The sequence below is a fragment of the Myotis daubentonii genome, chromosome 6 (genome assembly GCF_963259705.1).
Source record: "Myotis daubentonii chromosome 6, mMyoDau2.1, whole genome shotgun sequence".
Taxonomy (NCBI): domain Eukaryota; kingdom Metazoa; phylum Chordata; class Mammalia; order Chiroptera; family Vespertilionidae; genus Myotis; species Myotis daubentonii.
Window position 1 is genome coordinate 65,379,318 of NC_081845.1, and position 15,591 is coordinate 65,394,908.

At 32.8% G+C, this 15,591-nt stretch overlaps 1 protein-coding gene across 47 annotated transcripts in view; it reads right to left on the minus strand.

The window, feature by feature from the left end:
• RIMS1 (regulating synaptic membrane exocytosis 1) overlaps positions 1 to 15,591 on the minus strand; it is a 411,771-nt gene that overhangs the window by 78,207 nt on the left and 317,973 nt on the right. For 33 of the 47 annotated variants that reach the window (XM_059701203.1, XM_059701208.1, XM_059701198.1 and 30 more), the window contains one exon: positions 14,861 to 14,973. In XM_059701203.1, the coding sequence (XP_059557186.1) occupies positions 14,861 to 14,973 (113 nt within the window). Of the gene's footprint in view, positions 1 to 7,411; positions 7,519 to 11,011; positions 11,042 to 14,860; positions 14,974 to 15,591 lie in introns of those variants that run through there. The other 14 variants (XM_059701185.1, XM_059701187.1, XM_059701184.1 and 11 more) reach the window with 2 other exon arrangements.

Below are 15,591 nucleotides of genomic sequence, written 5' to 3' on the forward strand. Positions count from 1 at the left end.
AGCTAGTAGGGAGAGTGTGGGAAGGAGATGAAGCTGGAGTGAGGGAGCTGAGAGCTGGTAGTGCTCCATCTGAGCTCTCTATGAGCTCTCAGCTCAGATATAGCTACGATGTTAACCAGCCTGTGTACTGGGAGAGTGAAGCTCAGAGGTAGTTACTATGTGAGGCTACAGAGATCAGCTAGTGTGCTGGGCAGGGCAGACAGGAAGCTGATGAGCCAGAGAGTTTAGGTACCGCTATGATGTGAGGCAGTGAGTCTAGAGGGCAGGGTGCGGCTGCTCAGATAACAGCTGTAGGTACAGAGATTAATGTTGCTTTGTAGGAAAGATGTATTTACCAGCTAGTGTACGGATGCCTATATAGAATTGCTGTGAAAGACTGTGTTGTCTGATGGCTCTGTGGCCACTGGCTTCTGCAATAAAGATTCATTCTTATACACCCACAACTTCTCCTGCTTCTCTGTCTACTCCGCTGCCGTAAATTGAATCACGCTTAGAGCAGCAGTGCTCTGCAGTGATCCCGCTGTCTCTAACAATGGCCTACCATCTTTGATGAGAGAAACTGATACCCATTTTAAAAATTAAGTAAATATGTAGTTTTTATTGTGTGTTCAAGTATAGACTAATAGTATAAGAGATAAATACACAGTTTGAAATCTGTGGTTAAATGTTTAAATCATACTTTTAGCACCAGTTATTAGATGTTTAGCTTTGTTTAAATTCAGTAAATTAGATAAAAATCAATCCCTAACATCACAGTTATATGAATTAAGCGATGATACATGCTTGCTTTGAAAATGTTGACTTCAGAGGCAGTAAATGATAACTACTAATGATTAAAGGATGGTTCAAGGAGACCTTGAGAAAAGCAGTTCATAAATGTATTAATTACTTGGCAACATATAAGGAGACAATGAATATTATAGAGCAAAATGTCAATTGAGAGTAATAAGGAATTGAAACAAGATATTGAAAAACCTTTTAGATTTATAGAAAGCCGTATGCAATACATGAAAATGTCTAAATATCTGCTCTCTGCCTTCTGCTTATGGTGTGGGAACCTCTGGGTACCTGCTCAGTCTTTGATCTTTGAAGAAGTCAAGTGCACTGTGATAATCAGTTGTACTTTATAATTAAAGCTTAAAACAATTCAAAGTAATCTCTACTTGAGAAAAAAAAAGATTAAAATGATATTAGCTTAATTTTCTCACCAAATGATATTAATTTTGTTTTAAAAATGATCTGACATTGACTAGCCCATAGGTTTGTAATATTCACTTTAAGTGCAATGTAATTCTTAGGGAGGATGGTAACTGCACACTGAAAAATTTATTTCCCTGGAGCTACTGTCTTGAAGCAGTTCTGGTAAGTTAACCTTGCTGGGACAATACCCCATCTCTCTAAACAGGATTACATAGCTTATGACATGGCTACACTTAAATCCTTATTTTGCAAAACTTATGTAATACTTTCAACAAAAGTAAAAAAATTAAAAACAATAAAATCAATAAACATATCCTCATGTGAGGATAGATAGATAGTAAATAAATAAAAATAAACAAACAAAAAACCTAAATCATAGGAGTGGTAGCCTAACTAAAATAAATCTTAAAATGGTTTTAAATGACTTCACTTTGACTTTTCAAAAATGATATATACAGGGGTGGGAAAAAGTAGGTTTTCAGTTTAATACACATAGTACAATATTTAATAAACTAGTGCCCCAGTGCACGGATTTGTGCACAGATTTGTGCACACTGAAAGGAAGGGCGGGACTGAGCTAGACAGGCCAGACACACCCTGGAGCCAAGCTCCCGAGGTCCCTCCCCAGCCAGCCCCACCTCGGGCAGCTTTGCAGATCAAAGTCATTTGTGCAGTGAGCGGGGGTCCCCCTGGCAGGTGGGTCCCTTGGCCTGGCCTGTGGGGATCGGGCTGAAACCAGCTCTCTAATATCCACCGAGGGGTCCCGGTTTGCAAGAGGGCAGTTCTTGGGTGACACACACAGAATCAGACTCCCTCCTCTCTGGTTCCAGGTGTATCATCTGAGAACCGCCACTGCCAAGTCACCACAGCTCGGCAGCCCCATGCATTGAGCGCCTGTCCCCATGGTGGTCAGTGTGTGTCATACCTACAGGCCGGTTGGATGGTCACTTAGCCTTTTATATATATAAATAATAATACAAGAATACACTTTGTGTTTTGTGTACTCACAACTTTGCCCACCCCTCTATATAGAGAACCTTTATTCCTAAAGAGAGTTGATATCTTTTAATCTGTCAAAGAAAGAAAAATCTCCAAATTAATATTGACACAAAATCATGAGTAAACCTCTTTTGACTCTCCAGCAAAAACATAGTTGCTATGCTATTCTCATTACTTATTTTTCATTTTATTTAAACTGTATATTGTGGAATAAAATTACCTTTTTTTCTAGATCATTGGTGTGTCAATCTAAGTAGTAAGACAAATGTATAAACATAATATTTATCACAAATTTGGGCCTGATTGCACGATTCCATGATTTATACAGAAAATAATAACATTTAGTGATGATTAAAAGTGAACTGAGTTCTTGGATTATGATTACCTATCAAGTATCTCACTATAAGTAAGATTAACCACAGCCCAGAGATCTCAAATATCTTATTGTAAAAAGAATGATTACTGATTATCATTTTAAAGATTTTATATTATTTTAACAATTTAATGTCAGTAGAAAAATTTAAATATAGAATAAAATATTTTCCAATTCTTCCACAAATCCTTACATTATATTCACATTTTAGGAACATTCTGAATGTTGGCCCATTTTAAACTAACAAAATCACTAAAATACCAGTTGCTATTTCTTTACAAAAAAGATACAAAAATTGAGGAATTCTTAAAAAAATTTCAAAACTCTACTATTAGATAGTTAAAAACCCTTCTTATTTTCTACTATAGGTATAGTTATTATGTAACTTCCTTTACCCTCTTAATGAAAATATAGCTTACATTTAATATAATCAAAAGATAAGGATGTGTACTGTGCTAAAGACTGTATTTCAGCTGTGATCAAACAGTAGCATAAACAATTTATCTCTCTTAGCCTGTAAGGTGTAATTAACATGAAAATTTTAATTTAAGTTTGTTTTATAAATTGGAATTTTTCACTATACCTTCTACATGCTGAATGATGCATGTGACATTGAATAAATTGTGCTTTTTGAAAGCAGATATTTATTTACCTACACAATATTTGTAGAACATAACTCATTTTCTTTAGACCACTTTTACTCTATATAAATTTTTATTTGAAACTTTGGCATTTGTATCAGATAAATCTACATATTCCAAGAATAAACTCACAATTACAATTAAAAAAGTATAAACTGGAACTTATGAAGTAATTTTTTTCTTCATAACCCAACAATAACAACTTTTGATTAAAATATGCAGATGAGAAAAGTTAATAAAATTTTAAAAGTCTGCAATCTATTATAAATTTCTAATAAAAAGTATTAGATATTATTACAAATAAAAACAGATTAAAATAATTCTTTCATGTCACATGCTTTGCAATAAATTCCCAATCTATTGATATGGTTGATCTTTGATGAATCTCTATACAAGCAGAGATCATTTACAAGTGCTGTTTATGCCTATATTAATTTTTCTAAAAATTACTAAAAGAATCCCGTGACTTAAAAAACAAACAAACCAAAAAAAAACCCAAACAAAACAAACTTAAAGATCATTAGTAAATCTTCCTTAACCCATCATAGAAAAATTTCTATAGAATTACCTCCTCCAAAGAGAATGTCATTTTCTGGGAAACTCTTTTGACTTACAGTCATTTGTAATTTGCTTTCACATATAGTCAATATTATAGATATAGGTACTTTCCAATCATTAAAATTTAAACATTCACAAACAAATTTAAAATATCATTCATAAATTTACAATTATATAAAAAATGAGTTTTTTTCTGATCTTCAAATTCCTTAAATATTTCACAATTCTCTCTATGCATCTAGAAATTAACATGAATTTGAAATTTTAATTGTGTCTCTAGGCAAAAGAATGATCCATATGTTATATTGTTAAAGTTTCCAATACCTTCAAGTATTTTAGGTGAAATATGTGTGTAAAATAAAAATGTATAGATAAATATTATGAAATATACTAAGTTAAAAAGATTTGCGTATTTTATTTTATAACAAGGTTAGCTAGTACATGTGTCAAAAGTGATACATGATAGTATCTGGACAGAATAATTCAAATTGTCCAGTTAACTACACTATGCTATCATACTGTATGAATAGAAAAATTAATGCCCCTGCTTCCTTGCTGTATAGCAACACAAGAGTTTGGTGATGGTGGAGCCCCATCTTCATTTCAATGCATAACTCAGAGAGAGCAATGATAGATAACCACATATTTTGAAATTGTAAGGTAGAATGAAATACATGAATAAAACACCTACAATCCCTCAGTTATGGACAGCATTGAAAAAAATCCCTCTCTGAAGCATTTTATTAAAAATAAATCATAGATAGTGGGAACTCAAATATAAGAAACAATATAGTATGAAAAACACTGAGATTAAAAAGTAATAGATGACGATACAAATCGCTGGGTCTTTAACCAGTATAAACAATACAATGCCTGGATAGAAAGATAGTTTGATACTTAAAACCCAAAAGGTAATACTAGTCTGTACTCACAGTTTTCTAGATTTTTGAGGACTATACATTGTTAAGATGGACATTCTCCACACGCCTGGAAGCAATGGGGCAAAATGGTAATAACTCAAGACTGGGAATAACTAAGCAGAGATTCAGCACAGACCCATCACCATTCATCAATGCTGCCTTGGTCCGTTGCTGATATATCTCTCCACCATGGAGTTTTTATTGATAAACTGAAGAGATTGTTTAGAGTAACCTCCTGCTGTTTTAATCTATGATTCTATTAGTTCAGTAGTGTACTGGTATTGGTGAAGTAATTTTTTTTTTATTTTTCACATTTTCAAAAAATGGAAAACTATGATGCTCTCTTTACTCTGCTCCTAATATCCAGCATTTTTAAATTTGCCAATTACCAAGGCCATATATATTAAGAGAAAAAAATGACCACTTGTATTTCATATTATTATGTTCTATTGTTTATTTTCCAATTAAAATATAACATATTCCTTGCATGTGTATTTTTATTTTTAGAGTCACAGAAGGGAAGTAAGAAACTTTGATAAAATAGGTATATGCCCACTAGACATATACAATATATGTACATAAAGATTGAATGTTTGAAATATTTTGACTACATGTAATGCCTCAGTTCCGCCTCATTTTCCTAGAATAAAATGCATTTCAATTTGCGAGGGTAGAAATATGTCAAATTGTTTCCCTTGCGCTCTTATATGATTCTTTGGATGTAAAAGACTTTACTATAATAATATAAACAATAAAACGAAGATAACATCTATCCAGCATGAGAAACATAAAACGCAACAATAACACACATCAATTAAAAATACCATGTTGTCTTACAAGCTTTTAAAGAAAATAACCTGTGTTTTGGTAGATGATTGAATTGTAATGCTGGCATAGGTGAAATAGGCAAATGGTATACATAATTTCTCAAATCTCACTGTAGCCAAAACCACGAGACTATCCCTTGTTTTAGCAGCTGACTGTCACTGAACTGTCAAAAACAAAACTTGGGATTTCCCACACAGACATCACTTTCAGTGTCAAAACTGCCAAGCCCCAGAGTAACACTGAAAATACTCGTCAGCTATTTGACAGATAAGAAAGCCAGGCTCTTGAAGGAAGGATCTGTCGTTTTTACCTCGTCCTTTTGTGTTACACAGGGGTAAACAGCTCTTTATAATGCATTTCGGTTTTTAAGGTAGCACTGACTCCTCCTGAGGCACAGCTAACGTGCCCTTCCAGAAAAGCAGCCCATCAATGAAGAATTCTCTGGGAAATAACAAAATCACTCCCCGAGGCATCTTGTTTATCCAAGTGATCTCTAACTGTTTATCCATAATTATTCATTATTCCAATTACACTGGTGTTAACAAAATCTTGAAAGATTTAATGTGGCACATATGCGAAATTGAACATCAATTTTTGACGGTCTCTCCCCTATTTTTTTTTTTTCAGTAAAAATGTTCACAAATTTTAAAGTCTGTAAAATAAATTACAATACTTAGGAGATATATATATATATATATATATATATATATATATATATATATGTATATATATATATATATAAAAATCACATTGCCTACCTTGACTAGACATCTGTCTGCCTTCTATTCTCCTCAACACTTCCCTCTACAAATCCAGGAGGAAAGGGGGAACCTTTACTACTCAACAGGGCATTTCTTGCAAATTGAAGTTTGGTTAATATGTGTTAAATACCTTGAAGTCTTAAAAGCCTGTAATACTATTATAAATAACCACACTTGAATCAGCAGGACAGGAAATAGGGTAAAAACAAAACAAAAACAAGCATTTTGAATTGTTTTATATGGGCTGCTTCACCGTCTATATCTCTAAAATTTAAAGAGAAGGCCAGAATGACAACTACAATTTCAGTTTCGGGGGTGGGGGTGGGGGAAGGATAAATCAGACACTTTTAGTAATGGAACTCTAAATATTTATGAGTAAACATTCATAAATATTCATAAGAAATGTTCAGGAAAAGCACTGCCCTGGAAAATTAAAAAACTTGAACCTTCAAACTCTTCACATACAATAACAGGAAATGAATCACCTGGTCTAATATCTACTAAGTATGCATATAATAAAGATGTAAATAACATTGAAATGCTTTTCTACTTAATGGTAGTTAAAATAATGCTGGTTCCTGAGAACACACAGGTTATTTATCGTTAGCAAAGTCAGGTAACCTATTTGTTCTTATAGTGTGTTTCACAAGCATGGTATGCTGTTAAAATAGTTATGCAAATACCATCTATACAATAACTAATGCAACAGAAAATTAAAATAATTTTTATATGAATTTCAACTAAATAAGATTAATGTTAATAGTTCCATAGCAATTATAGTTTGTATGACTTAGCATACAAACTATAATTGCCAATATTTAAAGAATTATAGGTAATTTCTTTGAGCATTTTAAATAAAAACCTGCACTTTAAATGATTTAAACAAGAACAAAAAGTTGAATACCATTTTTTGCTTTTTGTTTTTCTGTTTCAGTAATCACTTGACGTCTAATTACCTTTTATTCTGTGTATAAATAACATATTTTTCATGCTAAAGGAAATTCATATTTGTAGAAAAAAATAGTATGTTTTATATAATTCAAAATTGCTTCCAAAAGACAAAAGTAATGCAGTTATATCTAAAGGCATATAAATTAGATACTTATTATAACAATGACATTTTTTTCTCACCTGATGTCATTTAATTTCTGGTTCTGTTTTGATCTTCTTATATCATTGTTTCGATGCCCCCAAACTACATTCATGGGCTCTTTAAAACTGTCCAAGAAATGTAGCAGAGAGGGAGAAATTGGCTTACTTTTAGAATGAATCATTTAAAATATGCCTACAAAGCAGTTTGTGAAGCCTAAAATGATATGGTTTCTCCGCTTTTAATTTTAGCATAAAAGCAGCAGGTAAATGATAAACTGTAATATGAACATTTACAGTTCCTCGGTTACCTTATCAACCCCAAGAATGTGCTGTGTTTATTCAAATACACCGGTTTTGTTTTCAAAAGTTGCATGGTAATTTGAGGGCAAGCCAGGTATTGGAAAATTTAGCTGCATGGTGAAAAGTCAGGTCATCAGGGGCAGGTAGGACCCCTAAGTGGGCCCCTCCCAGATACTGGTGTTGTGAGTGGTGGATGTCACAGCAACATGGACATTTGGCAGAACCTGGTTCTGCCTCACAACGGCTTTGTTACTTAGGCATTCCACTTCACCCCTCTGATTCTCTTCCCACTAAAACAGGAGATGATACCTTCCTCACAGTTGTGCACATAGTGTTACCACAAGTATGTGGTATTGCAGGCACAGTAGATACTAAGTAAATGCTGTCTGAATGTTGGAGAACCTGTTAGAGCAGTGGTTCTCAACCTTCTGGCCCTTTAAATACAGTTCCTCATGTTGCGACCCAACCATAACATTATTTTCGTGGCTACTTCATAACTGTAATGTTGCTACTGTTATGAATCGTAATGTAAATATCTGATATGCAGGATGGTCTTAGGCGATCCCTGTGAAAGGGTCGTTCGACCGCCAAAGGGGTCGCGACCCACAGGTTGAGAACTGCTGTGTTAGAGCAAGATGGTTGAGAACAAGGTCTCTGGAGTAGAGGCTAGTTTCCTGTTGTACCACTTACCAAGTTTATGATTGGTAGAGAGTCAAATTTTTCATTTTCCTAAACTTTAGCTTTCTTGGTTAGAAAATGAGGATATTAATACTTATGTCTAAGGTTGTTGTTAAAATTATTACGAGATAAATATGTAACAGAAGAGCCACTGACATAAAGTGCTCATTAAATTCTATTTACCATTGAAAATGTTAACAGTATATTACACCTCTCTTTCTGTGCTTTGAAAATATGTATATGCTGGGAAATTATATACTGGTCCCCACAGTAAGCGTAACTAACTGTCCCAGTTTGCCCAGAAGTATTTTAGCACCAAAAAGTCTTGCATCTTGGGGAAACGTCTGAGTCCTCCACAAACTGGGACCATTGGTTGTCCTACCAGCTTAGCTACCATTCATCAAAAGCAAGCTCTCAATAGGATCTCTGCATCCTGTACTGTCTGCTAGGTCTGGCATGCCCCTGTCCTCATCTACCCAGGGAGCACTCAAGGTAAGTGAATTCTCCAATATGATCGAACCTAGTAAAGATCAGCTCACAGAGCAGGGTTTCTATGCAAAACAAGTTCTTTTCTTTCTTATGGTGTATGTGAGTCTAAGATCTGACTTTGAAATATTTCCTGAACTTGCTTCTATCCTTTTTGGCTTTTCAAACTTGTTGTGGCTAAGCATATCCCCAAGAAGAGGGCAGCATCCTCTGCCTTGCCTGGATGCATTTTGGGACAGGCCTCTTCGGTTGTCTTCAGCCACATGGTCTGTTCTGTGAAGCAGATTCACATCCTGTGTTCCAGGAAGACTCCGCAGAGTAGGGACACATCTCAGTGACACAAGGACCTTGTAAAAATGCAACTATATGACATTCTCTGTAGAGGGCCTCTGAATGTGCATACTTCCTACAGACTTTGGCTTGTACTGCTTAGGGATTTTGTTTGGTTTTGATTAGCTCATTAGAACTTTTGGTTAGTATTAATATGTACAGAAGAGCTCTAAATAAAGAATTATTTTATTTTCCTTTCTTTTGGCTAAAAGAATTAGATCATGACTCATTTCCAATATAAACATTTACTGCTTTAATTATACTAAAAGTTATCTTGCAAATACTAACAAATTCTTATAAATCTAGGTACAAATGCACTGGCTATTTTTGTACTACAGAATCTAAAATTGTGTCTCTGGCATCTGAATTAAAAATGAACGATGGCCAGAAATCTAAGTAAAATCTAAGAACCAAACCATCTTAATCACATTGAATAATGTTTTATTTTTTATTAATATATATTTATTGACTAGTATGTAAGACATTATGCCAGAGTATGCATTATATGCCAGAATATATATATTTGTAAATTCAAACTAAAATAAGTAACTGAATATTAGCTCACATTTCCATACTATAACACTGAGCTACATAAAACATACCTTAATATACTAGGAGTTAGGGATAATGTATTTGGGATTCTATTAAAAATGAATCCACTACAGTATAGTGGCAGTAGGTTAAAAGTAAGAAACCTGGGCTCATATTCTACTACTCATCAGCAGTGTGAATGGGTCAATCTCTTAATCTTGCTAACCTGAGTTTATCATTCACAATAGGGATGATGCTACTCTCAGGACTTTTAGGGTTACTATGGACAACAAACTGATTCAATCATTAATCTGAAAATATTGAGTAAATGTATTTTATTAAATTGTAAAGCATTATATAATTTTAAGCATTATAAGACTTATTTCATTAAGCAAAAACTCATGTTCAAATATTTAACTATAAGGACAAAAATGACACTGAATAGAAAATGATGTGAGTGGCACATGAGAGTGGGATGAGTGTGCATGTACTTGAAACTCAAGTCCAAAGCCAAAAAATCAAATGTGATCCAAAAGGCAGTAAGATAGGATGTCGACAATGTGCCAACACAGCAGGCCGAATGGTTTCCCTTCTCTGTCCCTTGGGAAGATAGAATTGATGGGCATTATAACAATATTGATATCATGAGGAGTAATATTTTGGCAGGTACCTTCTAGATCAGTGATGGTGAACCTATGATTGATTGATTTGATTTTGATTGATTGACTTGGTTGATTTTTCTTTGTTAAATGGCATTTAAATATATAAAATAAATATCAAAAATATAAATCTTTGTTTTACTATGGTTGCAAATATCAAAAAATTTCTAGATGTGACACGGCACCAGAGTTAAGTTAGGATTTTTCAAAATGCTGACATGCCGAGCTCAAAAGGTTCGCCATCACTGTTCTAGACACATGACTGCAGTGGGAACCAAACATTCAACAGGATTACTGCTATCTATAAGAGAAAACCAAGGGATTTTCTATTCCCTTGTACCATATACTACCCTGAACAGAAAGTATGAATTAAGTCGTTATCTATAGAGCAGGGCAAACAAACAGAAACATATAAAATAAAAATGGTTTTCTAGTTGTCAGTGCAGATAAATATTCTTAATTTTAATAGTTTCTTCTTTGATGTGAACTGCTCACAATACAAAATAATACCAAATGCCTTACAAAATCATTGCAGGGAAAAAAACTACTGTTAAATAATTTTGCTCATTTCAATGAATACTTTCATAAAACTTTCTCATATTTTATGAAAGAAAGGAACAATTTTAAATGGTTAAAAAGTTACATTAATATTTACCTTTTGTGGAAGAGTTATATTTTTCTTGTTCTTCAATGAATTAAATGCACATAATGATGGAAACAAAAGAAAGAAATCAGCAAATTTATAGTTAGACATGAAAATGTGAATCAACACAATGGTATGAATAATAGAAAGGTATAACATGTAACGTTACATGATAAATTACAATGACAAACATGAGGAAGTCTCAAGTATGGTTCTAAAATTAACCAAAGAAAGAATGAATACAACGAGTTTAGAGATTTAAAATATAAACAGAAACTGGAAAATTAATACATTTGGAATTTGAAAAGAATATTTTATGGTATTTTTTTCTTGTTTTATAAGAATTAAAAATATTTCAGCATCAATTTTACTAAAACATTTTAACACATTGTGACTTTGTATTGTAAAACTATTTAAATATATTTAATGTTCATAACTAACATAATTTATTTAAAAATATAGCACTTCAGATAATTTGAAATTTAATATAATCAGTGACAAAAAAAACTGCATTTTTTACTAGAAGTAGGCATTTTCTTTTCCATCATGAAAAATATTCTGTAACATTTTCCACATGGAAAAAATCTAATTTAAGAAATTCTTTCCTCCTTTTCAAATGAATGATAATAAAATATGTCATGGTGAAATTGTTCTTTGGGGACTATATTTCTTAGATATTTCATAAAGCTTTACACCAACCTCCATGTTGGTACACTAATTACTGAGAAATAATAGCCTATTTAGGTATTTCTAAAGAGGAATATCATTAGATTATGGGTAGCAGCTATAATAACAAGACAAATTAAATATAAGTGACACAGCATGTGTTAATTCATGAACAATCTTTAAACATATTTTCTCTAAAAGACATCCAGTTGAGAACAAAAAAAGTATCATTTGGTTTCAGAAAACCATACAACACCTTTATGCAACCAATATGTATGTAAGGGTGACATTGGAATACAACATTGAAATATAACCAGATAAATTTCTTGGAAGTCTTTGTTCTCAATTATCACAATATCATTTGAGTTGCCTAAATTTTAAGGCTATTTTTTCGGCTACTGTATCTCAAAATCTGTACTTTTATCAACCCTCTTCTTTTCCCCTAACAAAATTTTAACATAAATTCCACGTAACATTCCTAAATCACAAACAACACTGTGAAATACAGTGTTATAAAAAATTAAGAAAAAATGCTTCTTCAAATGGCCTTTAAAGTAACACATATTGCTTTTATAGTATAAAGAGAGAGTAGTAAAACTGAGTTATAGAAAAACAAAACAAACAAACAAAAAACCCCCAAACTAATAATCTCAGCATGAATCCTAGACACAACAATGTAGACAACAGTATCCAGAAACTGTGCTTTAATAAAATTATTTATAACATTAACAGGAAATTGTATCACTATCCAGGAATTTAAACCATTGGGAATATTAGCTCTTACCAATCAACTGCTATCAGTTCAATTTTTATTAAAAAAGAAAAAATACCCTCTTAAAAATTAAAAAACAAACAAAAACAGAAGACTGGAAGGAAGTCAAGCACAGTAGAGCCTTAATCAATTGCAAATAAACTGCATTCATCTTCAAAGAAGACAGAACTAAAGTTTAACAAGTAATATCAAAAGAAAAAAAGATAATTCTGTAGCCCTAAGAACAACAATGCAATCAATGTTAAGTAGAACGTGCTAAATTCTGTCTAGTCCATGGGTCAAATTAGAAGTGTACTTTTAAAAACATATTTTAGGATACTCAAAAGACGTCATGCGAACTGTTCAATTTGAAATAAATCAATAATAAGATGATGGACATCATTTACCCAAAGCACATATTAACATCATAAAATAAACCAAATCTATTTCAATTACAGAAGAACACAGATATAACATGTGTTGTCATATTCTTAATAGGTTGAATTTATATAACCGTGATTTTCAGGAAACTCAAGTAAGTGTTTACTAGTGTCTTTGTGATGTTAAGTAGCAAAATAACGCCTCCAATTTCATCCCCAGTCACCCCTTTCTTACCACCTCAATTCAATTCTTACAAATTGATGATTTATCTGAAAGACAACTGTGAATATGAATAATAACAAATAGTAATGTTGATATTAGATAGAACATGACCTTTTTAAACACTCAAATCCAGCATACAATCCAACTGATTTCAAAGATGCAATTCTTATTTTACAGAAATAATATAACTGTAATCTCACTATATGAGAGTTATAAGCAGTACCCTTATTAGATTTGAACCTAAAGTGTTTCAGCAACTGGAGGAAATGCAAAGAATTTTAGGAACACATGACTTTTTAGATTTTAATCTTGAGCAAGATATGGCCAGTAATACTAAGTTTGCAGCTAAATACCAGAATGCATAGTTTGTTTAGTTGTGCAACAGGAAGTCATGACTGGATAATTTACATAAACACCAAATTTTATTTTTTAAAGTAAATTTTAAATCCATTTCATCTAGGCTATTGCTATTGCTAATTACAGTCTTAATAACACAAATTGTGAATTATCTTCTCAAAATGTTCCCAAGAAAAAAGAAAGCTTATTAAACATATGAATGAGAATTCCAGGGAATTGCTATTTTAGAAAAGAAAGTCAGATTTTTCACATAGCCTTATATTTTCCCAAATGACTAAATAAGTACCTGTATATGAAGCCTGAATAGCAAAGCATAAAATATCAATGGGACGTACAACTTTAAAAAAATAATACAAATCCAGAGATTACTATAGCGGCATTCCTCTATGAATAAGTGGATACTTCTTAAAATGTACACTAATTTTTCTATAACCAAGTATTCTGCTTACAAATTCTGTCATATCAGTCTTGGAAACAATGCATTTATCTTTTTAGAACTTTAACATTCTGTGATACATTCAATAGAGCACTTCAATTAAGTGAGGAAACAGGTACCCAACACTCTCAACACAGAGTGGAATACAAGTAAACATCGCTAACAACCAACACTGTTGAAAAATATTCAAGATGTTAACCTTTCAGTTGTTTCAAAAAAATAAAGATTTATAATACATGTTTTAAATGTAAGTCTACTGCATTTATATTACAACCCTAAATTAAAAATTATTCCAGGAAACTGCTTAACAATTCCCTGTTAAGGTATGTGATAACATATACAGTACTGATAATTCATCATTTCACCCACTGAGAAATGGAATAGCACCCTGGATCACATGAAGGACACAGTGACTATTTTAACCCAATATTTAAATTATCTTGCCCAGATATTTTAGGGAATTTATTTCCATTATCAAAACACTCCCCCCACCCAATTCCAAGAAAATAAAACAGTGTGTATATTCTTAAAAAAAGGAAATTCTAAGTAACACAAACTGTTAACAAAACACTAAACTGTGTATTTTAAATCACTTCTTATCAAATTTATACAAAAACACAAGACCTTGCAAATAATTTAAAATAAAACACATTAGTAAAGCCTTCTATGTGATCAAGTATTTAATCAAGGATATATTTGAAAAACAAGGTCAAATCAATCTTCTTTTAAAACAATATACCATATTGCACTGAGGTTTTAAAAATTTAATTTTCCTTCTTTGTCCTTTGTAAAAAAGGTATCTGCAGGGCTCAATCTGTCCTTTCAGTAGACCATCTAAAATTCAATCATTCACTCACTCAGCAAAAACACAGTCTACACCATGAACCATTATAACTTGGTGCTGGGAATAAAATTCTAAGAAACTGAAATTCTTAGGATTCAGCAAGCTACATGTAATCACAATTCTATTTGTTTACTAAAAGATGTATCAAAAGAGGTAGTTCTCAAATCCAAGATTTTTGGACAATGATCTCTCTTTAGCGAATACCTTGTTCTATACTGCCGCTTCTCATGGGCACTTGTGGGAGCTGTCTGCCCCTCCGGCTGCTGAAGGAAGTGTCCGCGGGAGGAGAGTGGGATGGACTTCCTTGTCTGTGTGTCCTGTGGACAAACCACAAAGGGGGGAAATGAAACGATAAAATCCCAAGAAGGCCTGACAAAAACCCTTTCCTTCTTCCTGTCACTATCAACACAGCATAAAACCCCTAGCGAGGCCTTTGGAAGGAAAATCAAATACTTCGTGTGATATGTGTAAAAGTATTACAAGAAGGGGCTAAAAGAGGAAGGGCAGTGTGTCACACAGTTCTGCATAATGAATTCCCGACCGGAGCAGAATCGGACTCACTTCTTTTCATGAACTTTCCAAGAAACTGTGGCTTTCTGTTAGGTTATCAATTTTCGGTGGTGCTGAGCCAAATATATCTAATCCCAGCCTCTGAATCTTCACAGCATGGGTACATTAGTTAAGAAAGGCTGTTACCTAAACTGCTACTATTTAATCAACATTTTTACCGAGAATTATTTATAAGTGGTAAAAATAGTTATAGTTGCAGACATTTTATAAATCAGCATTTACTTTATTTTAAAATAGGAAAATCTTGAAAGATATTTAAAAATAAATAACCTTGGACACATGTTATGAAATTACAAATAAAAATGTTAGAAGCAAACAGGTATGTTACCACCATGCATGAGTAAGCTGACCTCCATTTGCTGGCA